This window comes from Epinephelus fuscoguttatus, linkage group LG5 (assembly GCF_011397635.1).
Source record: "Epinephelus fuscoguttatus linkage group LG5, E.fuscoguttatus.final_Chr_v1".
In the NCBI taxonomy this organism is placed as follows: domain Eukaryota; kingdom Metazoa; phylum Chordata; class Actinopteri; order Perciformes; family Serranidae; genus Epinephelus; species Epinephelus fuscoguttatus.
Genome location: NC_064756.1, coordinates 28,795,610 through 28,822,385, shown reverse-complemented (window position 1 = coordinate 28,822,385; position 26,776 = coordinate 28,795,610). Strand labels below are relative to the sequence as shown.

General features: G+C 40.1%; 2 protein-coding genes across 2 annotated transcripts; both read right to left on the bottom strand.

Moving 5' to 3' along the window:
* Positions 1–575: 575 nt before the first annotated feature.
* slc47a3 (solute carrier family 47 member 3) lies at positions 576–12,215 on the bottom strand. The gene is made up of 17 exons (XM_049577174.1): positions 12,012–12,215; positions 8,862–8,963; positions 8,717–8,785; positions 8,482–8,630; positions 8,310–8,352; positions 8,062–8,106; positions 7,681–7,778; positions 7,497–7,594; positions 5,795–5,908; positions 5,645–5,712; positions 5,420–5,528; positions 3,319–3,394; positions 2,853–2,922; positions 2,577–2,709; positions 2,315–2,409; positions 2,184–2,226; positions 576–1,108 (listed from the first exon to the last, which is right to left on the bottom strand). Exons 1-17 carry the CDS (start codon positions 12,141–12,143, stop codon positions 909–911), a joined length of 1,644 nt encoding a protein of 547 aa, XP_049433131.1. The 5' UTR covers positions 12,144–12,215; the 3' UTR covers positions 576–908.
* A 5,098-nt stretch (positions 12,216–17,313) lies between these two features.
* slc13a5b (solute carrier family 13 member 5b) lies at positions 17,314–26,776 on the bottom strand. Its single transcript, XM_049577172.1, has 12 exons — positions 26,632–26,776; positions 25,534–25,662; positions 25,317–25,453; positions 24,851–25,071; positions 24,561–24,741; positions 24,346–24,468; positions 24,006–24,218; positions 23,791–23,897; positions 23,554–23,675; positions 22,705–22,866; positions 21,534–21,671; positions 17,314–20,027 (listed from the first exon to the last, which is right to left on the bottom strand). Exons 1-12 carry the CDS (start codon positions 26,767–26,769, stop codon positions 19,902–19,904), a joined length of 1,797 nt encoding a protein of 598 aa, XP_049433129.1. The 5' UTR covers positions 26,770–26,776; the 3' UTR covers positions 17,314–19,901.

Sequence of the window (26,776 nt, the reverse complement as noted above, 5' to 3'; positions counted from 1 at the left end):
GTTTGTATTTGTTTGCAGGCTGTAAACCGAGCACAGAAAACCACTCCCATGACATTACTGAGCACAGCTGCCCAGTCAGATGCTACAGCTGACAACACCGCTGATCAGACAGCCAGTAATGGAAATGTAAGTGGCCTGCTGATCTAAAGGTATTTTAATCAATTGACATTCATATTTCTGTGTAAAGCTTTTGCATTTTGACTGAGTTTGACACTGCTTGATCTCCATATGACTCAACAAAATAAAGTAATGGGCAACATCTCTCTCCCAAGTCAGTGGATGGCTACACAGAGTGCCATGATGGGAACAGAGAGACACAGGATGGACATGCAGTCCAGCATGTGAAGGGAGGCCGTCTCTCCATAACCCAGCTGATCCTCAGGCGAGGCCTCACTATGTTTGCTGCAGTTGCTCTTCTGGCTGTGGGAGCAAGTGTACACTTCCTTGTGCCCTTGCCAAAGACCCTGTCGTCAGAGACCAATTTTACTTTGGACTGGATCAATACGACATATACGCCTGATCAGATTCTCTCCACTGCACTGGTCCCAAAGGAAGAGTCAGATTGACCTTGAGAGTCCAAAACCACAATGCTTCTGTTTAATGTGTTAAATACAAAGGCTGTCTTCAGTTTGACTCATTCTCTTTAACAGAGTGTGGTTGTGAGCCATACATTGGCAGATTCACTGGAAAAATCTTGCAACTTAATGTTTGACAGTAATATTTGGCTTCAGTGGATTAATTGATTGATCATACACCATTTCACTCTCTGTGCTCTGCCTACTTTCGTGCCTATCTGCACGTGTGCCTTTGTTCTTCATGTTCTGACACCCTTTCCTGCACGTCTGCATCACATCATGTTCCAGTGGCAAAAGTATTATTTCACTGAATACAATAGACTTTGCTCATGTTCATGTATCCAAGTTCATGATAAGTAGGTTTATAATAATTCCAGCAGCCAGGATGAATAGCATGCCAGCCAGAGCAAGGCCCCTACGCAGAACCAGAGTACTATATGAGACCTCCTCTCCCACTGTTCTTTCTGCTGTTGCCGCCTCAGTGTCAACTAGGTCCTGGATGTCTGTTTGGCCGTGATCATCAGGTTGGGGACCTGGACATAAAAATATGACTGTAATGTTTTCACTGAAAATTATTATATTGTTATTTTAGAATTACAGTTTCTATCTGACATTTCTGAAAAAAAAAGAGTTATTCACATTAAACTATGGTTATGTTTAGTTATATGCATTAATAGAGAGCCCAAGTGAAACCAGAACTTAGCTTGCTAATATCAACACAGCCTACGCTAATGCTTGTTAGCCAGAATTAATGTTATTGTTAGTAACTCAAAGTTACTGGGGCTACTACTGCTGCTAGAGATGACAGCAATTGATGACCAGAATTTTAATGTGTAGGAATTAGGGTTGAGCAAAATACTCCACACATCCACATGTGACATGCAAGGTACCCTGGGTGCATTGGTTGTTGAAGTTCTGGAACACCGTGTCAAGTTAGGCCTGTTACATGCATTGTATTCTTTCAAAATACATTTCCGTTTTCACAGGAAATGTACCGTTTACATACTGTCTCTTTCAAAATAAAGGCACTATGTCAGTACAGCATCGCCAATTGACGTTTTTGTAGCAAGTAGTTAGGTTTAGGAAAAAAGAACAGGGTTTGGCTTTATAATCTTAGGGGACACGAACGGCACTCTTCAGGGTGAAAGTCCATGCTTATGGAATTATGGACCCATCCACTGCCCCTCCCGCCTGCACTACTTGGACTTTTGTTAACCTACTTCTTGTCCTGCCACATTTTCCCCTGACGCTGCCAAGTGCTGTTGAACTATAACAGCAACCAGCCGTGTTGGACAGCTTTTTTTTGTCAGTGTCCGAGTGCAAGTCACTGCCCAAGAGCCAGATTTCGACGACTTCGGAGTGAGACCAGGCTGAGTACTCAGATAAAACAAGTATCCGGTATTGATTGTATGAGTGTCATCCAAGTAAAATGAGCCAATATTTGCATTTGCTACGAAGGAAAATCCTCATTTGTGGTCAGTCTTTTACTCCTGTGATCAAAAATGACCTGAACCTCAATCCTGCGAATGTTCTGTAAATGCATTTCTGATAAATAATAAATATTAGTTAAAAAAAAAAAAGCTTTAGTTTCTAAACAATGTCTCTTACCTGTGTCTGTGGAGCTCCCACGCACTCCCGCTCTGATTTGAGCCTGGAAGAAAAACAATATGTGAACGTTTATTCATAAAGAAGTCGCCTTAGGCCATGCAGAATGGGAAGATTCACCTCTGAATACTAACCTCGATTGTAGCTTTTTTCCAGTTCATTCTCACAAGGTAGGTAATCAGGAATGTGCACTGAAGAGCCACACAGGTAAACAGGCCTATCCACAGACCTGAGGGAGATAAAGAGTTTTACGTCTCAGCTTTAGAGATGTTGATGCCCAGGTGGATCTCTTGCTCAAAACAGACACTAGGGACAAAACTTAAAATTTTTTATTTAAATTAGTTAGGCATCAATATGGCAAAAAAGAGCATCTACAAGACATGCTGTACATCTTACCCTTGATTCCTAATTTGGCTGCAAACATCAGCGACACTCCAATGGGAAAACCAACACCATAATATCCCAAAAAGTAGCAAACAGCTCCAATCCTCTGTTTACCTGCTCCTCTTATAATGCCTCCTGAAGCAGCCTAGTAACGCAAACACAGTAAAGAGGCAGTTAGACTGGACAAAAAAGCACTTGGTATATTTTTGCAAATGCAATGGGCTGATGCTTGTATGCGTGTGTGTGTGTCATGTGACCATGTTTGGGCGTAATTTTAGACATACTTACTGATGTAGCATCTAGGAACATGAATGGGGCATATAAAGCCATTACATCTGCAGCCCTCTCCCTGATTTCTCTGAAAGAAGAGAGACTCATAATTTACAGTGTAACGGAGGTGGAAAATGACACAATCATGAGATATGTGTATTATATTTTACCCCTGTGACACACATTATATTATCCTAGTATTACTGACTGAAGACAAATTAACATTGTCAACAGCGCTGCAGAGCACAACATTCACCTCAAGTTAATATTAACAACATACTGTCAGCAAAGCTCACTGTGTTTAGGTAACAAATGACGTCATGGTGAAAGGTCATTGAAGGGAGCAGCTATCACAAGCAGACTTGACAGTGACTCAGCAAATGTTAACATAACACACCCTGTTTTTCTTTTCTTTTTTTTTTAAACAAAGATAATAAATACACTTCTGGTTATAAAAAAAAACATATGTTAAAGATATACTCACTCGTCATATGTAAAGACATAAGAGATATGGTCCTTCAGGCTCCCAATGAGAACTGCCAAACATATAGAGACTGACCCTGTTGTAAAGAGTGACAGACTTTATTTCAACTGGTTGCATCATTCAGTTTCTTCTCAGTAAAAACTAAGCTACTTCAGCAGTAATTTCGAAATTAGAAATATATAACAACAACTGACCAAACTGGAGCTGAAACAATTAGGCCTAGATGATAACTGATTAGTCAATCAATGGAGAATGAATTATTTTGACAATCAATTAATAGTTTAAGTCTTTTATCAAACAGAGAAAACCTTGTAAAATAACTTCTTGTTTTGGAATCTTTCGTCACAGTTAGCAAGTTCCAACTGTCACCAACTTTGAGCTCCACTATTTTTGATTTACTTTCTAGTTTAAAGATCTGGTGTTTCCGTTTTAGGGGGATGTATTGGCAGAAATGGAATATAGTAAGTGTATTCTGTAGTGTGCAATGGACACACACATCTACATATGGAATGGGTCCTAGTCCGCAGAGATCCCCATTTTGCACCATTATGTTTCTACAATAGCCAAAAAAAACCCAGACAAACCAATAGAGATGGGATTTATGGCTCTTTGAAGGGAGCCGGATCTTGGTGAGCCGTTCCTTTCAAAGAGCCGTTCAAAAAACTGGCTCATTTGACTGATTTTTATATTTATTAAGTTTTAAGAAGCCAGCCTGGTGGTAACTCATTTTATCTTGGAAATAATTACTGAGAGGTATGATGGGGTGAGATTTGGAACAAAATAATACAAAATTAGATATCCCACCAATATCTGAGTTTGAATTATTCTGAAATATTGATTATAACCTCATTTGACATGTGTGGACTAGATTTTAAAGTCTGATCTGGATTCATTGTAAATATTCCACAAGGTTGCGCCATATCACTCTGCTTTGACAGTGACATCACTATTTTGGATTTACCCTTTATACAAATTGTTTGTATATGTGTAAAGCTACCATGACTTGTTATTCATGCATACATCATAAAATTTGTCATATTGTAGCATGGCAGCAACTTATAAAAGGAACATTTAATTGAAGCCGTTTTTCAACCACACTCATGCCATAGAACCACACTGTGGACGGCACTCCGGATGGCACTCTGTCAGAAGACTCCACTCGCAAATATCCGCATGGGACTGAGCTTGAAATACTGCAACGATGCCGGTGTGTATTTCCAAAGCGCTGTCAATCACAAAGGGGTTCAGCCTTTCAGACAATTCCTCCAATCATCATGCATACATCGAGCGTCCTCTCCCACCTACCGCTCCATTAGGTCCCAGGGAAGGTGAGCCTCCCTGGAAGTGACGATTTTGTGGCATTTATCCAATGACCGTCTCGCTTTGCTGCATGAAAAAAACCTGCTCAGTGCTGTCTCATAGGAATGCTTGGAGGCTCAACGTTCACTGTGCTGACACGAGAATGTGTGGAGGTTGTGTTTGAAAACTGGTGAAAAACAGCCGACGTTTGAACATCATAGCCTGATGTTAAACCGTCCTAGCGCACGTTTAATGCAATGTAAATTCTTATTTTAATGTAAATTCAATAGTGCATATTTGACCATTTCTTCTATGAAATTTTAGGGTAAGTTCAGCCTCCCTTGTTGTCTCAGAGCAATCACCCTTGGGCTGTAGATATGGCCATTTGTGTTTTCATGTTTTTGTGTTGTTAGCAGCCACTGTAGTTAGCAGCCTCTCCGAGACAAGAGCGTAGAAAAAACACAACTTTTTAAACGCGAAACTGCTTTATTCAGTGTTTCTGCTGGTTTAAATCACTGTGTTGGTTAGTTTTGCAGCAGAAGAAATTTCTGCGAATAATTCAGCTTCTGGTAAAAACCTCCTGAACGTCTTGATGTGAAATTATCAGAGACAAAAAGTTAGCACACATTAGCAGGTGCTGGGCTAGCGGCCCGTCTCTAATGAGCCAAACAGCGGCAGAGAAACACTGATTTGTAATGTGAAACTGCTTTATTCAGTGATTCTAGAATCATCTTAACTTCAAATGTCATTTTGTTATGATATTAACACATAGCTTAGAAATGGTGTTAAAGAGCACACAGACCTGAGCAGAACATTGTCAGTTTAGCAGACAGCTTAGCTTCCTCTGTGTTTCCAGCTCCCAGGGCATTTCCAACTCGTACATTGCCTGCTATACTGAAACCCATAGGGAACTGAAACAATAAAAATACCATACTAACATTTTGTTACTCTGCATGTACAAATATGTGATTTATTTCAAACCATAACAATTTGATACATATTTAGTGTTTGGTAGAGGTAAGATTACCATGTATGCAACATTTGCCAGTTCGTATACAACTGCTTGAGCTCCAAGCTCCACCTCACTGATCAGACCTGTCAGTGACAAACAGCATTTAGATTTCAAACCAACTTTACAAAGATGCTTTTGAAACCCCAAAGTGGCCCGTGACATTACCTGCCAGAAATCCTCCAACTTCATACGTCCACCACTCAACACACAACATGACCATGCCGGGGATGGCCAAGCGGAGGTACGAGCCCCAGTCCAGCATGCACTCTTTAGACCAGCCTGTGTGGACAAAAAATGAACATTTAATTACTCACATGTACAAAAATGGTTAGATTATGTCAGTGTCTTTTTCTCAACAATCAGATTTGTACCTTCTCCAAGGAGCTCTCCTGGGAATATATCAGATCAGACGGGTATTTGCATTCAGGCTAATAATTTATTTTGAAACCTAGACCGACTATGAAATTCTTGAATTCCTTGAATGAACAGTTGTCTGTCGCTGAAAATGGATGTTACGTTTTCTTGAACACCTTTAACAGAAATGATTAGATGTTTGTTTTCCAACCAGATAGCTTATCACAAATAGCTAAATAGCCTCTTTGGCTTGCTGTCAGGATAATGCTCAGTAATTTAATTTCATTTTTAATTTTATATACTTTATTAATCCCCCTGAGGGGAAATTAAATTTCTTCACTCTTTTGTCATTAACGCACAGGTCTGAAAGACACACACATGCACAGGACCCTGTCAGAGTGAGGGGACTGCCTTGGACAGGCACCCTGAGCAGTTGGGGGGTGAACTGGCACCTCTCCAGCCACCAGTCCACGCAAAAAAAAAAAAAAAAGCCCAATGTGAATAATTTTTTGTATATGGATGTTTTTTGTGCGCTATATGCTACTAATGCTGTATTGCACTATCTCCCTGTGCAGGTATGTCCATGCACACACCTCTACAACCTCCAACTACAACAAAGACCACAATGAAATAAACAAAAATTGGCATAACAAATATCGCCATTGTGCTTTTCTGCAAACCACAGATGTCTTACATTTGTATGTTATTACCATATGTAGCAGATCCGTTGAAAGTTGACTTAAAAAATGCTGTGGTGGCGTGTGGCTAGCTTTAGGCACAAAGACCACTTGGTTATGGTTAGGAAAAGATCATGTTTTGGCTTAAAATACCTGGCAATTGGGGATACAATCCCAGGATGAAAAGCTGCTATGTCTGGGTAAAAAACAACTTCTTTTCGTGGCACTATCCCTGCCACAAAAACAGCGTCAAGTTGCTACAAACACCCATATTTGGTGCCTAAAAAGCTGCTGGAAACTATCCAATGACTCATTAAATCACTTGTTTGTTAGTTTGTTGGTCTAGAACAGTGGTCTGCAGCTTGACAGGCATCTGGCCTTGTTGTGACGCCATTCACCATCCCTTCTACCTCCCTATGACAAAATCAGCTCATATACTACAAAACAAACAATGGAAACATTTTCTTCAGGCAACTGGGCTGAAATAAGTCCTGTGACTTATTGTGTCATCCTTACTGCTCTTTTAATTGTGCCTGTACATTGTCGTTGAAACCATGTAAGTGCCTTTTTTAAAATGAACTGTCAAATAATCAAAACAGAACATCTAAATAGTCTGAGAGCACTACTCATGCATTTGCTTATTCAAAACTGAGTTTAAACTCTCCACACATTAAGTTTCTCCTGAGCTTACAGCGTTATTAAATTCTCAAACCACAGTCCTCCCACTCTGAACTTTCTTCATCACTACAAAATCTAATTAACACCTGCTTTAGGGGAACAATTGGAGCCTCCAGTTATAGACTGGATCTCTATCCTCCTGCAAATATGGTACTCACCTCCCCAGGTGGCCTTATGAAGACCTTTCCACCAGATATATGCATAGAGGAACCCAACCATGGAGAACTGGGAGAGGGTGTTGGCGACAGCAGAACCTCTGTAAAGAATATTTTGCTGCATGGGACTGGTCGTGTGATAAAAGCAATACTGATATTACTAAAAGAGTGATTAGGCAATACCTACTCTACTCCCAGTTTTAATGCGTAAAGCAAGATGTAGTTGATGAGAGCGTTAAGAAGATTGACCACAACGCCAGTGATTACCTGTGGCCATATGATGCCCTGAAAGAGATGCATATTATTCTTATTAGACACAGCAGGCAAAGTTAGAACCCCGAGATGACAACAGGAGATCTTTCAGGGTTTTCCACCAATGTGTCAGCCTGACTTCAACAGACAGAACACGTATGATACCTCTGTACCCGATGCTGTAAATAAATAAATAATAGTCTGACCAAAAGTGTTTTACTTCTATTCTTTTTTTTTTTAGAGAAAAAGGAAGCAAATCACAAACTAAATGATGTCTCTGTCCTGTTACTTAATGCTGAATATTAAAGGATCTCACCTGGTTTTGCAGATATCTTGTTTGTAATGAAAACATGAATGTAGCCTAGATAGAAAAGAAGAAAAACATTCCTGAATTGCACAACAGATATCAATATATCATCTTTTGGAACAGCTCATTCCTACTCATAACACCTCATCCCAGCATGCACTCGGCAAAGTGTAGCAAGTGAACCCCACACAGAAAACACCAAGGCTTTTACTGTAAAAGGAAGATGAGTTTCACACTGAGAGATTTGTAATACTCACAGGCAGTGCAGGCATAAAGATATTTACGTACACCTGAGATAACCTGGAGAGAGATTTTCAATCAATATCAACAAGAAGTATGCTCTAAGATACAAGTACATATTCTTCGTAACAACACATGTAAATGAAAGAATGTAGCAGAAGATGATCTGTGGGTTTTGACACGGCTTACCTGGCCACCTCTGGATTCTGTCTGACAGCCAACAGAATGAGCTCTGTGTTTGCAAGGATTGCCCAACAGGGGAAACATGCCAGTAACAAAATGAGGATCGCCCGCTGCAGAATGACCCCGACTCTCAGCAGGTTGCGGCCCCCAAAGGTCTAAAACCAAAGAGCATTTTCTTATTTGTCAATACTTGTCATACATGATGAAAAATAGTAATATATTGACAGACTAAGGCTCATACCTGAGAAATCAGAGTATCACATGCTGAAGCCAAACCAGCTCCAATAGATACACCTGTAACATTAATAACCTGAGGATATAACACAAACGTTGGTGGATTAGATTCTGTTACTTTCACTGTAAGAACATTATTCTACTGTACTTACTGCTATAGCCAAAGACACCCCTGCCAGCTCTGTCTTCCCCAGATGGCCACAGAACACAGTGCTGACAAAACTCACTGCAAAAGTCATGGACTGGGCCAATATCTGATGAGAAAAATATCAATTAATGAAAAGTGGCTGGGGAAAACAGGATTCTTTATGTTATCATAATTGGAATTTTTCCTAAAAATGACTTTGTATCCCAAAAAATAAAGCAACTTTCTCAAAATAAAGACTTGGTATCTCTAAATAATCAGAAGTTTTCTCAAAATAATGAAGAAGTGCATCAGAATTACAAGAAACTTTTTAAACATTAGTAAGTATCCTAAAATAATTATTTGAATAATGAGAAACTTTCTCAGAATAACGACTTTGTATCTCAACAAATAAAGAATCTTTTCTCAAATAATCACCGACTTATCTTAAAAAATAATGGTTAATATAAAGATTTGGTATCCCTAAATAATGTGCTACTTCCCGGAAAAAAAGTCTTAACCTCCTGAGACATTACATTTTGGGTTTACTGGACCTTTTACTTTATTCTGCTTAACTTAGACCTATTGTCCTCATTCGTGGACACTTTTTTGTGCCATCTAATGGTAGCAAGACCACAATACACTAATCCATTTAAAAACAAGATGGCAGCCATCTCTGCAAAGTCAGTCTGCAGCTGATCCCGACCCAAAAGTGGACAAGGTACAAAACCTGATCAAACTCATCGGTGAGACATGTTTATTTAAGATTAATAACATTTGTAGTTTAATATACCATTCAAATCTGACCAATGTTAGCAACAGTAACAAGCTAAGACGCTGTTAATTGGGAAGTGCTCATTTGAAGACATTGGGAATTTATCATTAACTCCCTGAAGGACATCAGGACTTCATTATTGTTGACAGTGTTTTGGTTTTTATATTTATCAGGTCCTACTGATCCCAAATAGGAGAAATTAAAAATTCATACCAAACAAAAGTTCAGGTCTTAGGCAGTTAATGTCTCAAAATAATGACTTAGTATCTAAAAAAAGATAAAGGATACAAAGTCCCTACTTTCAGGAAAAAAAAATCTCATTATGTTGATATACTTAATTGTTATTTTGAGATACCAACAAATCTTTTGAGAAAACTTCTCATTATTTTGAGAAAGTTTCTTATTATCTTGAGATATTTTTTCTTTTTTTTTGAGATACTAATTCATTACTTTTATAAATGTCTAAGATTTTTTTTTCTTTTCATGCCGTTATTAGATTAGATGGGCGAAAACCCACTGAGCTACTGGCCAAGTTTGTTATTATTTGAAGTTTCTTAGTATCTTGAAATACTGACTTTTTTTCTTCTTTTTTATGTTATCACCCTGGGTCATTTATTTGTGATTCTGCTGCTCTGCTGTTCCTCCCTGCCTGAGGGTGGTGGTGCCACCCTTAGTGTGTTTCTCTCTCTCCAGGTGCTGGCTGCTGATTGGTGGTTGGAGATTGGTGGAGCTGCTGCTTGAGCTGTTCTTCCTAGTGATGGGCGAAGCAGTTCTTTAGATGTTACTGAATCACTAGAATCAGTTCATTAAAAAAGATTCGTTCAAAAGATTCGTTCAAAAGATTTGTTCATCGAATCGTTCAGTGCTTGGCGGGAGGAGCCCTAACTGTGTACTGCGTAGTCCGACTCACTGAACTGATACACGTCTGCCCTGCACTGGTGAGTCTCATTACTGGCCAGCCTAATGTTTTAAGTTTGTATATTTTGAAACTAAGTCGGTTAAAACAATGGGCAGGTGGGGCGTCAGTAGCGAAGTGGATAGTGCCAGCGCCCCATGTACAAAGGCATCGTGGGTTTGAGTCCGACCTGCTACCCATTGCTGCGTGTCAGTCCCCATCCTCTCTCTGTCTCCCCATTTCACACACTGTCCTGTCAATTAAAGGCAAAAAGCCCAGAAAGAAACAAAAAACAATGGGGAGGTGTGTGATTGTGTTCCTGTGGCTTGACTCTTGGCGCTTGGAGAAATGGTCCCTATGAAAGTGTATCGCTGAGAAGAAATGATTTGAATCACTCAGGGATCGGGGTTACGTCGTTCACCGAGTGATTCGTTAAGGGGTAGGCAGTCCCTCCCTGCACCCTGGCTGCCTCGTGACTCGCGAGTGATTCATTGTTTCCCATGGACGGAATCGGCAGTTCCACTCCTGGCCTGCACGCTCGCTGCTGAGCTCAACTGAACTGAGAAATGAACGAATCAGTTCCAGAGGTGATTCAGTTCAGTACGTTCACTCAACAGATTCGTTCTTTTGAACGATTCGTTCGCGAACAACACAACGCTAGTTTGTTCCTCTTCTCTTGGCCCTACTCCCAACTACACCATGCTTCCTTGTACTGTGTTAAATCTGAGTCAGTCGTGCAGTCCAGGTAGCCGTATTGGTGGGTAGCCCTTTTTGTTTAATCCTTTTTCTCCTGTTTATTTATAGGGAGTCAGGTGAGAGACCTGTATTTTCATTTTCTTTACTTTTGGGTAGGTAAGTTAGTTTTGGAAAGTAGATTGTTTTGTTTGTTGTTTTGGGCCACGCCCAACCTGAAGCTTATTTCTACCTTTCTCTTTGAGTGTTAAATAAATTATCTTTTGTTGGACTGCAGCTGTGTGACATTGGTCGTCCTTGGGAGTGGGGAAAGAGGGGAGCATCTTTTCATGTTATGTACTGGTTCCCCTAGGCTGGTCCTAACATTTACAAGTTTCTCAATAATTTTGAGGTACTAACTGATTATTTTAAGATACAAATTATTTTTGATAAAATAAAATTTTAGGGTACTAATTGATTATATTGACATGGTAAATCAGTATTTCAAATAAATGTCTCCTTGTGAATGACTTACAGGATTTATTATCATTATTATTATTACCATTATTATCATTATTTTTATTATCATGATTATTATTATTATCGTCGTCATCGTCATTATTATTATTATTATTTATCTATTTATTTTCAGAAATTGACTTCCATATGTATTTATAACTTATATTATTTCAGCCTGGCCCACCCCACACACTAAATTCTACAATCGCCAATAACAGTGCAGTTATTAAATGTACCTATTTCATTTGGATAATCATTCAGATCAACAATGATAAGACACAGACAGTATATTTAAAATTGGCCCACAGGTTACTCACCACTGGTCCGGCCAGTTTACACAGCTCTATTATTTCTGCCTTGAACCCAACAGGGACCAACATGCGGATCCGCTGTATGACGGAACATTCTCTCCATGAGGAAACAGATGAGCTCTGTGTGTTGCTCTCCATGATTCAGTAGGTACAGTTACAGCTCTGGGCACCGCTGAATGTTCCTGCTCTGTCAAGAGTCTCCCTTAAGTGTGTGTGTTCTTATGTAATGTGTTGTAAACTTCTCTTATAAGGCACGCGGAGGAAAGCACTTCCGGTGAGTCACCAGGCGGTCACATTACTGTAGGGAGTGCGGTCTTAAAAATGTGATTTCTCCACCTTTCAACCTCAGACCTAGGGACAAATTTGTTCTCTTTCAGATTCAGTTTCTCCGTGAACCAGTATCTTTATTTGCTTAGAGAACTTGTTACAAAGAAAGCAGCCACATTTTATAAAGTTTTAACAACTGTCTATAGATCAACACGTGAGGAGACACCTGGTGACATATTAACTCAACTATATTTTTATTCTCACACAGTTTTGAAAACAAGGAAAAACTCTAGCTTTCTGTCTTTTCTTTTTAATTTGAAATGTGTCAAGTCATCCCACACACACTGATAAAAACTGTATTATTATGTGATTTAATAATCCCTGTACTCGAGATGTTGCTGTTAGAGCTGCATTGTGCCAACAGATGGAGCTATTTCCCTATAAAACATGCAAACGCGTCACACAGTAGCTCCTCTCAGAGATGTGTCAGTGCATTTCAAGGTCTTTATATCAACATATCACATCATTAATTAAATAACATGAATAAATAAGCATTAAAGCTTTATTCAGAAGAGATGGTTTAATCTCTGCTACAACATCACCACCGAAACACATTATTTTTAAATGTCCTTATTTCCCTCTGTTTAATTATCATTATTAAATCATAATTAATACAATTATTCTCAATTAATTTGTCATATAAAATGTCGTAGCCCAACTTTTCGTATTCTTTTAGGAAAAATCATGAATTCATGAGGCACTGGTAATTAATAATTTGTTAACCTTTGTTAATGGTTTACAAGGTTAATAATAAGTTGCTGCCATTATTAGACCCATTAAGAACAAGGTCCATTAAATGACCCCTAAATGATTACCTATAAATGCACTTCAGTTAACAATGTAAAGTCCTATTATTTGCGTAAAGTAAATTTCTTTAATTAAAGATGTATTCAATTAATTGTTGCTATTTGCAAAGACCATGAGTCTCTTAATGTACCCTTAAATTGAGAAGTAAGGGGTATTGAGATAGAGGTCGTTTAAATCGCTGCTTCCCTCAGTTCAGTTATATTAGTAATCAAGGGGTTGTTCAGGGTGATCTTTAAAAGTAGAATCTAATGAATTTAAGATTCGTATGCCATTAAAAACCCCATTATCTATCTCAGGAGTGCTAATTAAGTGTAGCTCACCGTAAGCGTAGGACAAGCCTCTGCCAAATAAGTATTTAAAGTACTTTAATTTGATATGACAACAATTACAGAGGCAGTCGCTGGTAGTGAAAATCTTGGTTCTCAGGTCCCCCCTTAACAATGCTCATTAAATATATATTAAAAGGAAATCACGCAAGTAAAAGCAAAATGAGAATGAAAGTGTAATTTTGAATCTTTCAAAGATTATTTTAAAGTTTTTATATCTCTTCTAGGAGGACAAGTTCAAGTCCAAATCTTTAGTCACAGACTTTCTCAGGTAATGTAAACTAAGGAAACAAAGTACATTAAAGGTAAGTGGTTTCACACAGGTGAAATCGTAATAACAAATACTGTAACTTTACTACAATTTGTCAGTTGTCATTTATTCTTGCTAATGGGACGTGAAAATTAAGGAAGGAAAGACATCGCAGCGAGGCACTTTGGGATGGAAGCGCACGCTCTCTGGTAACCAAAATGACCTTTGTTTTGACATGCAAGAGAAAAACAGATAGGAAACTTTGAATCAGCCGACTGTAAATGTCAATCTGGGGCTCAATTGAGCGGGTAGTCAAAACAGTCTATTGAGAACTTCAGAGAGACGGACACAATAGTAGGGTTGCACTGCTTTAGTCTCTTATTACACCTAAAAATGCCTTTTTTGTGGAGTAAAGCGGTGCAAAGAACACATGAACTGTGGTCAAACAGTCCAATGAGTCATCCTTTACCCTGTTTTTGAGCATGTGTGTGGTATATACAAAACAAGTGTATAAGCGGAGAAAGGTGAAATGGGTCTGAGCGCATTTTCTGGCAAGAGTCCCTAAGAAAAAAAACAGAAAAACCAACAAACATTAAGTGACTTTGAAAGATTATGTCATGAACTCAGTCCTCCTGGATGATAGTGCCACCAGTCTACAGAGGTCTTTACCTGTCACTTAATGATATAATAAACATGAAAATGATTTATGCAAGGCTGGATTGATCTGCTAAGGGGCCTATTAAGGGGCCCACTGAAGCGTTTTTTTTCCCTGCTGAAAATGCCAGGCGCTCTGTAGGAAATGTCCAGCTGGGGGTTCTTGAGTGCACTTTGCAGGCACAGCATTTTTTTTTTTTTTTTCAGCTGAGACACTTTGGTTGTGTCTGGTTTCTATACAGAATATCTACTAAAGAAAAATGTCGGTGCAAGGTAGATACTTGCTCTGGATAAAGGAAAGGCTGGTATTCAGCACTTAGGGGTAAAATGTGACAGCTGGTCTTTGTGGTGTTTGTCTCGCCTCTCCTCCACTGTGATTTGATGGCTAAGTAAAAAGTGACAGTGACGAGTGCAGCTTTTTAACAAAAAGCTGAATGTTTTTCAACTCTTGGCACTCAGACAAAAAAAGCCAAATATGCAGCACTCAGTGCAGAATAAATGCTCAATGCCTCGTCACGCTGCTTGTGTAGCATTAATACTCGGCACTTCCATTGTGAAGAAGGCCTCAAGAGTGCAAAGAAAGACCCTCTGTCCTGACCCTCTGTTCTGGATCTCTTAGCTTCTGGCCTGACTCTTGTGCCCAGTTTAATTGGATACAACTGAAACCATCTAAGCACACAAGTCTTTTTGTGTAAGGGAAGGATCGATTGTATCAAACAGGCTGCATATTGTCCTCATGTGTAACTGATACTGAGAAGGTTGGAAGCCAATGTGGCTTTAAAAAACCCTTCCCATCCACAGAAGACTCTCAAATGCATCAGGTGGACAAGTCACAAAATGTGTGTGCCTGGAAAAGTAACTTTGATCCCAGACAACAACAGTGTATGTCTGGCAGTAACTCATTAAGCTCTCTACTTGCTGACTCAGCGACCAGAAGGCCTAGTTTATAACAAGTTAATAGAAATGTGTTTTGGGGGTTACCAGAGGTCTTGGGTGTGTGCATGACACCACAGCGAAGAGAACAACGTGCAGGGTTCCCCACTGAAGCCTTACATGTATATATAGCCAATAATAGAGGCTATGATACATGAGGATGTGTTTCAATTGGATAATGAGTGGGTGGCTGAGAGGCAGTAAAGGGAGAGAATGGCACTGTAATTTTAAGTCTTTCTCCCAGAGTGGGACCCAAGATCATAGTGATCTGAACGGCTCTATGCACCCAACTGCTTGTTAGCCACTTTCAAACCGTCTAACGTTTTAATTGTCCAACAGGACTGAGGTCAAAACCTTGATGGGATCCTTTCATTTATTTCTCTCTGCTACCTTTGCTACCGTCTTACGTGTTTTCCTCTGTCACACGATACCACCAACATGGTTTGGTGATGTTTACTGCCATATGTGTGCAGTCATATGATTGATGGTCTTTTGTCTTGCTGTAAAACATAATTCTCAAAATGACGACAGAGGAAGTGTTCTGGGGTCTTTAAATGGAGACATGAAATTTCTTCTTTGAACTCATAATGTTTATGACATAAGACAACGCTGGACCGTATGACTGCCTTGACCCTTAACTCACGCAACGTCTCGGCAGAAGGACAATGACACAGAGCTCTTGCCTGCATACATTAGGTGTGGCCTTTCAGTCAAGGATTACTGTGGCTTTCCACACTGTGTTTACAGGATTATATAAGCTTTATGCACGAGACAAGAGGTCACTAAGCAAGAGGCAAAGAAACACGTGTGCACTTCAAAACATAGGTAATAGTCATGGGAGTTGGGAAAGAGACGACCAATGATGAAAGTGGGATCATTTTGTTTTGGATGACACTGAGAGATGACAATGCTGTTTTTAGAGCTCAGACTGAGCTTCCTTTACACCCAGTCCTCGTATTGTTTAAAAGCCAACACTAGGCCATTACTGGAAACTGTTGGGATCTCGCTGTGTAATCAGTAGCTTAAATTTAAACCAAGTGTTTTTGTAGAATTCAAAAATATTGTGCCCATGACCATATCATGTCTTATTCATTAAAAAACACTGTATATGGAAAACAAATGAATTCGTCAGTAGGTGTTTTGTTCATTCAGTGTTTTAAAGGTACAGTGTGTAGGATTTAAGGGATACATTGGCAGAAACAGACAAACCAAATACTGACTCTGGAGGGCCATTTGCTTTTTGCGTCTATGTGTTTTTGTGTTTTCCTGTTGGCCACCATAGTTAGTAGGCCCTTTATTGGAAAAACACAAATTTTTCCTAACATGAAGCTGTTTTAAGCTGTTTAAATCACCAGCTCTGTTTGTTTTTGAGAAGAAGAGACCTTTATGGATAAATAGGCTCCCAATAAAAACCTCCTGAGCGTCTGGATCTTAAGTTATCAGAGAAAAAAGGTTAGCACACATTAGCAGGTGCTGGGCTAGCTGCCTATCTCCGACATGCAAAACAGCATTGGAAAAACACTGATTTGTAACTTGAAACTGCTTTATTCAGTGTATTTGTCCTCTTAAATCACCAGGTCCATTTTGTTAGTAGAGGAAGAGACATCTGTGGATACTTCGGCTCCTGATAAAAACCTTCAGAGCATCTGAATTTTAAGCTATCAGAGAAAGAAGGTGAGCACACATTTGCAGCACATCATCTCTGATGAGCTAAACAGCATCAGAGAAACATTGATTTGTGATGTGAAACTGCTTCATTCTGTGTTTTTATTGGTTTAAATGACCAGGTCAGTTTGTTTTAGAGAGGAGGAGACCTCTGCTGCTCCTGGTAAAAACCTCCTGAGCAACGTACATTGAAGCAATCCTAACCTGGAGTTCATGCCATGGGAGAAGTTTCAGCATGTTTATAATTTGCAGCCCTCACAACTGGATGCCACTAAATGCACTGTTTCTTTAAAACGCAGCATATCAAGGCAATGACACAAACAAGAAATAATAAAACTCACCACACTGAAACTCAAATCCTTTATTTTCATAGTTTTTCACCAATGAAGTATTGTTTCCTTCAGCTCATTGGCCACTCAGGCAGAGAAGATACTTGAGTCGTCAGGTACAAAAGTATTAAAACTGATCATACATTACATTAATACCACTTTTATTGTGATTCATTAAAATCCATTTATTATTGCAGGGAGACATTTCACAATGTCAATACATACTGTATTGATCAAAATATGAACAACGTGTTTACAGTACAGTTTTTAGTAGAAGGCACATATAGGTTCTTGCATTGCAGTGATGAGACGTTTCAAAGTTCATCTGATGTTGGAGCTATAACAAACCACCATACATCCTGATATATAGATCAATGCAGGGGTCAAAACTACATGTTCACCTATTGTCAAGTCTCTGCTATACTGTACATAATAGCCCATTATCTATAAATATCAAAATGCCAAACTGAACTAACAGTGTGTATTGACTGAAATCAATTTAGAGAGATGTGCTTGCAAAACAACAGTGTTAGATAGCAGTGGTCGAAGAAGGGTTTTGATTTTTTTGACCTTGTTAACTAGGACAAATAGAAGTAGCAACACCACACTGTAAAAAAGTCAATCACAAGTCTTGCGTTCAGTATTTTACTTAAAGGTCCAGGGTGTGGGATTTTGTGACATCTAGTGGTGAGAGTGCAGAACGGAAACTTCGCAAACTAATGGCATGATAGCAATAAGTAGTCTATACAAGAGAGTTTTTTTTAACAGTTTAAGTACAGGTTTCCCCACACATTCATTTATTTGTCATGGCCCGCCACGATAACAACATCTGTAGCCACATATTGATTTCCTAATTTGGAGCTGGAGTGTTCATTATCAGTGCCGTTGGAATACATATAGCCTACTATTCGGTTATTCGTTACATGCAAACTCTGGGCACAGATGGAGCAGCAGACCACCAGGCGCAGTGAAATTAAAATTCAATGGTTCATTGAACTGGGTCTTAAAGTATGCTTTGACTCACCATCCATTGAGTTGATCTGACCAGCTCTGACTGGATTGATTGATCAATCATCCACCCTGTGACTCAATCTCCATAAACTGATGCTGAGGAAAAAAATAATTCTCGTGCTGCATTCACAGACCCACAAAAAAAGTCTGATACCACGTTTGGTGGTCAAAGTAAGATATTTTGATTTAACTGTAAGGGAGGAGCTATTCTGCTTAAAACCAACTCCTCAAATAACAAAAGGTGAGGACATAGCCAAACTTTTTCTGGAGCATTTTGAGGATTGAAGGATTGACATCATCGCAATATGGCACACTGATTAAGAAAAAGATTAAAAAATGACACTTCATATCAAAAGGTTTGCCGACCCCTGGTGCAGAAGAGCCATGGTGGCTGACACAAAAACACGCATATACGAAAACATGAGAACGTTAAAACGTGAATGGCCCTATCTAGAGCCAGTGTTTGATTTGTCCATTCTAGGCTACTGTAGAATAATATGGTGGACTCAGTGGAAGGGACCCACTCTGTATGTAGATATAAACAGCTCATTCTAAGGTAACGAAAACACTAATCTTAGGGTTAGGCTTAGTGTGGTTTCAGGTGATTATAAATGGATGAAAACATTGTTATGAATATTAGATACTATTTTTGCCAACGGATGTCCCTAATTCATACACACTAGACCTTTGAGTGAAAGTACAGCATTTGAAACAAAAATGTATTTACTAAAATGACTCATTAGGCAGCTGACTTGCCCTTGTCGGTGTTTTATTTAGTATTATTGGATTATTATTGCTAATGTATTAACACGTAAGCAGAATGTTCTGGTTGAGATGAGGCTTATTTATATTTTACATGTTTTCTAATCTACAATCATATTTGTTATTATCTTAACATAAAAAGTTGCTAGTAATTACAGCTATCAGATAAATATAGTAAAGTTAAAAAAGTAAAAAAGGACAATATTTCCCTCTGAAATGTCATGAAGTAAAAGCAGAAGTGGCTTAAAATGTAAATCCTTAAATAAATTACAAGTACCTTAAAATTGTACTTAAGTGCAGTTCTTGCGTAAATGTGCAAAGTTACGTTCTTAAATTATACCATAAGGCTTACAGCGATTAAGACGAGGCTACATGTGACTATGTAAAACATTTCTTTGATTTCTTGCAACAAAACAAAAAATTGTATGGCGTTTGGCTGCTTAGGAAGATCATAAAATCTCTATCTGAGAATATAAATACTTACAGTACATGATTGATGTGATACTATACTATACTATACTATATATATATATGAGCTGGTTCTTTAAAAGGTAACTTCATTATGATGCAATGTAAATACAAAAGGTTTTAAGTTCATTCTTCAACCACTGCTTCTTCCATTTCTTATCATATTCATCACCACTTTCTTTCACAAGCAAGACTCAAGTGTCAATGAAAACAAGCCTTGAGGGCGTTGTATTCTAACAGCAATCGGATGCGTGCGGCCCACCGTGTGGTCCTGTGCTGACGCTCTGACCAGAGGTCTTTGTCTGGCACCTGTGGATAGGGAAGACAGGGTGTGCGTGCTTCATGTCCTATGGCAGACCTAGGCTCACACCCCGGTGACATTGGCCCAGGCGGGAAAAGAGTCCAGTTCAAACATTGCCTTGCCCCAGCTGTTGATGGCCAGTGTGATACAAAGGATGCCAATGATGTTCATGACTATTCCTGTCTTGGCCTGATGAAGAAGAAGAAGAGCATGTCGTCATATTAAAGCAATAGTTAGACATTTTGTAAAAAAAAAAAAAAAAAAGCTTATTTACTTTCTTGGTGAGAGTTAGATGAGAACACTGATACCACTCTCATGTCTTTCTGTTAAATATGAAGCCAGGAGCTGGTTAGTGTAGCTTAGCATAAAGACTGGAAGCAGGGGGTAACAGCTAGCCTAGCACTGTCTAAAAATAACAGAATCCACCTACCAGCACCTTTAAACCTCACTACTTAACTTCAGTACACTGTGTCTTGTCTGTATCAAAGAACTAAGTGTAAAATCATCATGTTGCAGTCTTTTATTGGGGGGGTCATGTGCCAGACTATTTCTTGTCATCACAGTGAGAAGTGAAGTAAGTTAGGGTAGCGCACCTCAGCTTCAAGACATTAAGATGTGTTTGGATACAAAACACAGCAATTAGACATCACAAACTAACATTAATACGTGCCCAAGTAAACTGACTTTACATCAGCTTAAGCAAAAAAAAAAAAAAAAGGTATATCCTTATGAATCTGATTTGTAGGGCCCTGACACACCAAGCTGACCACTGGTCAATGTTGGGCTGTCAGTGAGCATCTGTAGCTCTTGTGTTTGCAGTGTGTCCCCCACTGTTGGCACTAGTTGGCCCTGGTTGGCTCTTATCAGCTTTATTTTAAGCCAACTGAGCATGCTGAATTGGCATCGGAGACAGTGGAGCCTGTTGGTGAATAATATCACTCTGCTTGGTGGTTCAGCTCAGAGCACAACAAGAGACATTAGGTGCGGAAAGCAAACAAATGACTTAAGTCAGAAGGACATAGGAACAAAACAATCATTTTATATTAGGTGGCTATTTTCTTTAGTCATTGCGCTCTTTAGCAGAAACAATGCATAACTGTATGTGTTATTGTTTGCCAGCGCAAGGTAAATGAAATGTGTTCTTTCAACAACAGTGTGCGGTGATAATGTGCTAACTGGCTAACTAGCATCTTGAATCAGTTCTGTTGGTCTTCCGCTTTCTATTTTTGAATGCCAAATACAGATCACAGCCACCTGCTGGTATGGAAAGGTATTTCCTCTCATGCAGGTGCAGGACATATGCGCTAGTTGGCTAATGGTTGTAGCTTAGACGGTGTGTTCAAGTGCAACCTTTTGGCCCAGACACAGGTGATGTTACTCGATGCAACTGTTGGCCTTCATTGCCAATAGTTCTTTGATGTCGGTTCAGTGTGTCTGGGGCTATAAACACACAGAGCTGAGAAGAAAAAGGAGAGAAACCAGACAGAAATGGTCTGAAAATAACTGGAGTTCCCTGTGAGCTCTAAGATTGGTCATAGCATGAGCTGCCACATAAACACACAGGCTAAGCTCCCGTACACACAGTCAGTGCCTCTGTTTTTGCTACCTTCACAGTATAGTGGCCCTAAAGTTACAACTTTGCATGTTCAACGTATAATTTCCTGTACAAGCACAACAAACCGCTGTTATACTCACCATGTCAGCAACCTTAAGGTACCCATAAGAGAAGACTATGGCATTTGGAGGCGTAGCAACAGGCAGCATGAAGGCGAAAGAGGCACTCAGGGTACAAGGCACCATGACGTACAGTGGATTGATTCCAATGGACTGAGACTGCAATAATCACACAGAAAGCCTCAACAGTCAGAGACAGGGATGAACAGAGCTTTCATCACAAAATCCACCACTCCTCAATCTGGCTATTTTTCTGCAGCCGTAATCACTGACTCATATGTCAGAGTGAAATGTGTGCAATTCTGTGCGGAGTGAGAACTCTCATTAGGTGGGTGTAATTAGGATGTAATTCCTGCAAACTTGGAGCTGAGTCACGAAATCTAAAACAGAAAAAGCTCTACATATGTAGCAATAATGGCAGACTGCTAAGATGCAGAAAACATTACTCTGTGGAATTTGCTCCTGAATTACATGTCCCACAGCACAGTAGCTTACAAGTGCACAGTAATTTCTGGTTCTCAAAATAAACAAAGGGTGAAAAACCTTAAACTTTAGTTAGTCTTCTTTAAACTATAGGCTGTATATCAGGTCCCCACGATGACAGTGTTTTGTCTTGTCTGATGCCTTTGTTTAAATCAGATAATAAAGATTCACTTGACAGGATGACACAGAAAGTGACATACCACAAGCCATGACTGCCACAGAGTGTCATCTCCTCACTTCCAGCTGCTACACCCCCATGCACCCACTTGGCTTCTCCCTTAATAAATATCTATCTGAATACCACACTGGCACTGTCTTTGGCAACTCAGCCTTGGCGTTCTCTCGAGTGCTCGGCTAGCGGGCACAGTAATGCCATTCTTCAGTAGCAGCGGGGTGGGCAGCTTTACAAGGCACTGGGTTGAATTGGTGTGTTTGGCAGGTTATTAATGGGAGGAGGGGCCCAGGAAAGGGGACCCAACACATTCAGCCTGAATGACCGACTAGATGGGTAACCAAACAAGGGAAAATAGGCTGGCTCCCACTAGTTTATTGCTGAACTCCAACTGGGGAAATGGGTTGAAAAGAAATTACACTATCTAGCACTTCACCTCACTAAACCACTGCTGCCAAATATTATTGTCTCTCCTGCTGCCTGAGATCCTGCCTCTGCTACTGCTTTTTTTCCCACACTTTCTCTCTAAGATCTTACCATCGAGGCTAAGACAGGTAGGAAGAGCGTCGCAGTGGCCACATTACTGGTGCACTCTGTGAAGGTAGCAATCAGCAGGCATAAGATGATAGCAATTGCCCAGGGAGGGATGTTTTGCAGAGGAGTCATTTGATCTCCCATCCACTTTGAGAGTCCTGATTCCTACAGAGATATATATAACATAAATATATACGGGGTTAAAGTCTTTTCTGGAAATGCAAACAGTGTTTATCTGTACAGCTGAGTCACCATTTGCTTATTTACTGTGAGTAGATGCTAATATCCTGCATCCAGCATCCTTTGAAATCTTGCTCAGGTGTATTTGCGGCATAAATGTGCAAAAATAAATAAAACAAAAACAATACATTCATGGAAACATTTGATCTAGCAGCAGCAGAAAATGTTGAGTTTGCACGGCCGTAAAGTAAAACAGCTCTGAGACTGTGCTAGGAGAGTAAACCATAAATAATGGAGCTCATTTAGACAAAAATAAAAACAGTAACACTAGATAAAAATAAAAACAGTAACACTGGATTACATGCTGCACCGTTTCTTGTGAATTCCCTGTGCATAGGAAGGCAATTTAAATCCAATGTGGGAATGGCTGACTCCGCCACCATCAATTAAAAAACTATACAGAGAGGTAATTACAGAATGTAAATAGGCTGAATGACTAAAAAAAACTCAGCAATACATATTATAAAAATGGGTTTTGATTTCATTAAAAACCTTTTTACATCTTTAAATTAAGCCAACCATGAAAGCACCACCACACTCCCTTCTTGCCACGTTGTGTCTAAGCTCTTGGTCCAATTTCCAATTAACATTTTGACTGTCATTGCCACTTACTTCACTGCCCTTGGCCAGAGCGAAACCTCCGCCAAGGAGAAGCACAATGCCCCATGGCATCTTCTTTTGGGCAACTTTCCAGGTGAGTAGAGGTGGAGTTGGGCCAGCAGTTTGATGGGGTACTACAGAACCAATAAATTCAATGTCAGTATTCAATCACTGCACAGACTCCAGCTCTCCAAACTTTGATATAACTGTATGACAAGTAATCTTTATTCTTCCAGAGTGATTGCTCACCTGTGTCAAAGCTTTGACTCCTACATGAACAGAACCGTGGGGGTTTAGAGGGCAGAACAAAGAGAAGGACGGCAATGAAGATTGCCACTGTGGCATCTGTCACATACCTGAGAAGAGGAGTGGTGAGAGAATGAAAATGTCTGCAAAGCAAATTTCACAAGTCTCACCCTAGATTAATGTATGAGTGAAAGTTTGGTGTAAAACTGTGTACAAACTCTGCTTTGGAGTTGAAGATATCTGTTGCCCAGCCGTGGACAAAGCCTGGATCCCTTGTGAACCACAACACCACCAGCAGAGTGAAGAGACCCAGGACACTTATCTCTCCAAAGGACATGGGCCCCAGCTGACTATGCTCCTCACGGATCACATTATAAGCGGCAATCTCCTTCTCTGTCTTCGCGGCCCCACAGCCCCATGTCTTCTTAAAGCTAGAAAGATCACATGGGAGAAAAAAATCTTCATGTGACCTTTACACTCCTGATGCGGGAAAAGTTTCTTGATGTTGATTCAAGTCTCTGTCACTGTAATTAGGCTTTAACCATCACCAAAACTTACTTGAATCCCATGAAGACAAACTGCAGCCAAAGCCAGGCCAATGTGAGCATGATGATCATGTTGGGGAAGGCAAAGCCGAACCAGGAAGCAAAGTTAATTACATCTCCGTTTTGAGGAAAGAGTCTAAGGAAAAGGACAAAAGGGAATACAATTTTTATAAAGCAATACTGAAAGTAATGGAACATAACTAAAAAGTGTTTTGAGAATACACTCACTGGTTCATCTGGCCCTTGAGCACCAAATTTGGACCAGTTCCTGTCAGTGTGGCCGTGCCTCCAATGCTGGCAGCATAACAAACACACAGGGTCATCCCTTTACACATTCTCCTCTTTTCTGCTGCGTCCTTACGCATGGCAGCCTCTGCTGCAGCATCCAAGAAAGTCACCACCACTGGGCCTTAAAACAAAAAGCAAAGGATGAAAAAAGCTACTGGCAACATAGTTCGTCTGTGAGACATTTTGCTTGGCCAAACAGAACACTGTAATTGAAGATGACCGTGGCTCACCTTGTCCGTCAGCCTGTTTCTCTGTCTGTGGAGGCTGTTTGCTGTCAGTCTCTGATGTCTGGATCTGCTCCTCTGAGCTGAGGATCTGAGGTTTCTCTGCCTCACTGTTGTTGAGCTGCTGCAGCACTGCTTGGACGATAGGCACCATCATGGCTGTGGTAGCCGTGTTACTGATCCACATGGACAAGAAGGCTGTCACACCCATGAAACCCAACATCAAACTGTCAGGTAGATAAAAAAAAAAAGAAATATACTGTCAGTGGCCTTGGATCGGAAAGGGGCCCTGTTTTAAAACGAATAATAACACAGATAGTAAAACTTATACAATGGCAATAAACAACTTGAACAAAGTTTCCTTATCTATGTCAGGTGTCTTGATATCATAGTTGATTAGATATGCTTCGGAAATGGCTCTTAAAGACGACAAGCCAAACAGAGAATCTACTGTGTGATGTGAGCCACTCACAGTGCTGGACGCACACCAACAAAGAGCAGCACCCTCAAGGCGATGCGCTTGTGGAGATTCCAGTGCTCCACAGCTACTGCAACCATCAGTCCCCCCACAAACAACAGGTTTGTGTCCTTCAGGTACTGCATACACACCTGGGTGACACAGAGTACGACGTGTGGGAACAGAGTTTCATCCCTGCTGAGCAAATCACTGCTGCAGTTATTTTACTTACATCTTTGGATTGCATGATGCCAAAAAAAGGGAAAAGGAGGGCGGGGAGCAGAGCTGTTATAGCCAGTGGTAGGACTTCTGTGCACCAGTAAATTGCCATCAGGACTATCACATAGGCACATTCTGCCTCCTGAGTAAAAACATGTAAAGACATACTGGTAAAAGTGCACAAACACAAAGACCTTGTAAGGTCTAAAACCGCTGCAGTAATCAATGAGTAGGCTGTTAGATAATTTTAATAGGACATTATGATGGTTCAAAGGGTACAGATAAGTGTTATTGGTCTATTGTTTCTGGTCCTGTGTGTACATTTGTCTAGATCATAATCTGGGAACAAACACCCCTCATATTATTGGGTTATTACACCAGACATTAATTTGTCCGGATTTATTGCCATGCAGCTGTGTTAGTAAGAGTGTTTCAAATATTATCATTAATTAGGTTGATTATAAAACCAACCGACCAAACTTCACATCAGGGTTGAGATTTCACGTCACCCTCCTTTGCCATGTAAGCCATTGTTCACGGCTGCTTTGCGTTGAAGCCTCTCTCTATCACAACACGCTCACACTCTATGTGCACGTCTCCATGTCACATGTAGCGGTAGCAACGTGGACAGAGCCCTTTGACTCCGTGTTCCCACGCTGGACATGACTCGTCATGTTAACAACAAGGAGTTAAAATAACAAGACCTCAGAGGCTCCAGCCTAAGGCAACACGGGACAGTTCTCATGCAATTTGCCTCAAGCGCGCTGTTGCACTTGTGAGCCACATCAACAGGTGCAGGAGGGAACCAAATTTATTCTTGTAAACGGCACTTTTACGCAAAGAAACGTCTGTGGTGCGGCGGATTCGCGGTTGATTAAAGTCCATTCATGTGTTAAAACTGCATGCACACAAAGTAAAATGTTTCCTTCATTAAACTATCTGTTAAAAAGTATAATTTCAGGAATTCTGAGTGGAGCACATTTTGCAAAGTTACAGATTCAACGCGTCAGTTATTTTATAACATTACCAAGAGTTGCCAAATTTCTCTCATCTGAGCAGTGTTGCACAACTTTTAATTTATTCAATTGGCTTATTCAAATCAGTTACATACCGATGTCCCGATCACTAAAGGTAGAGGAAGGAGGAGAAATGGAGTTGAGAAGAGGATAATCTCATTCTTAACAGAGCGAAGATATTTGAAGAATGCCATCCTGAAGGAAAACTGAGGAGAAGAGGGCTTTCGCACCATGGCTCGC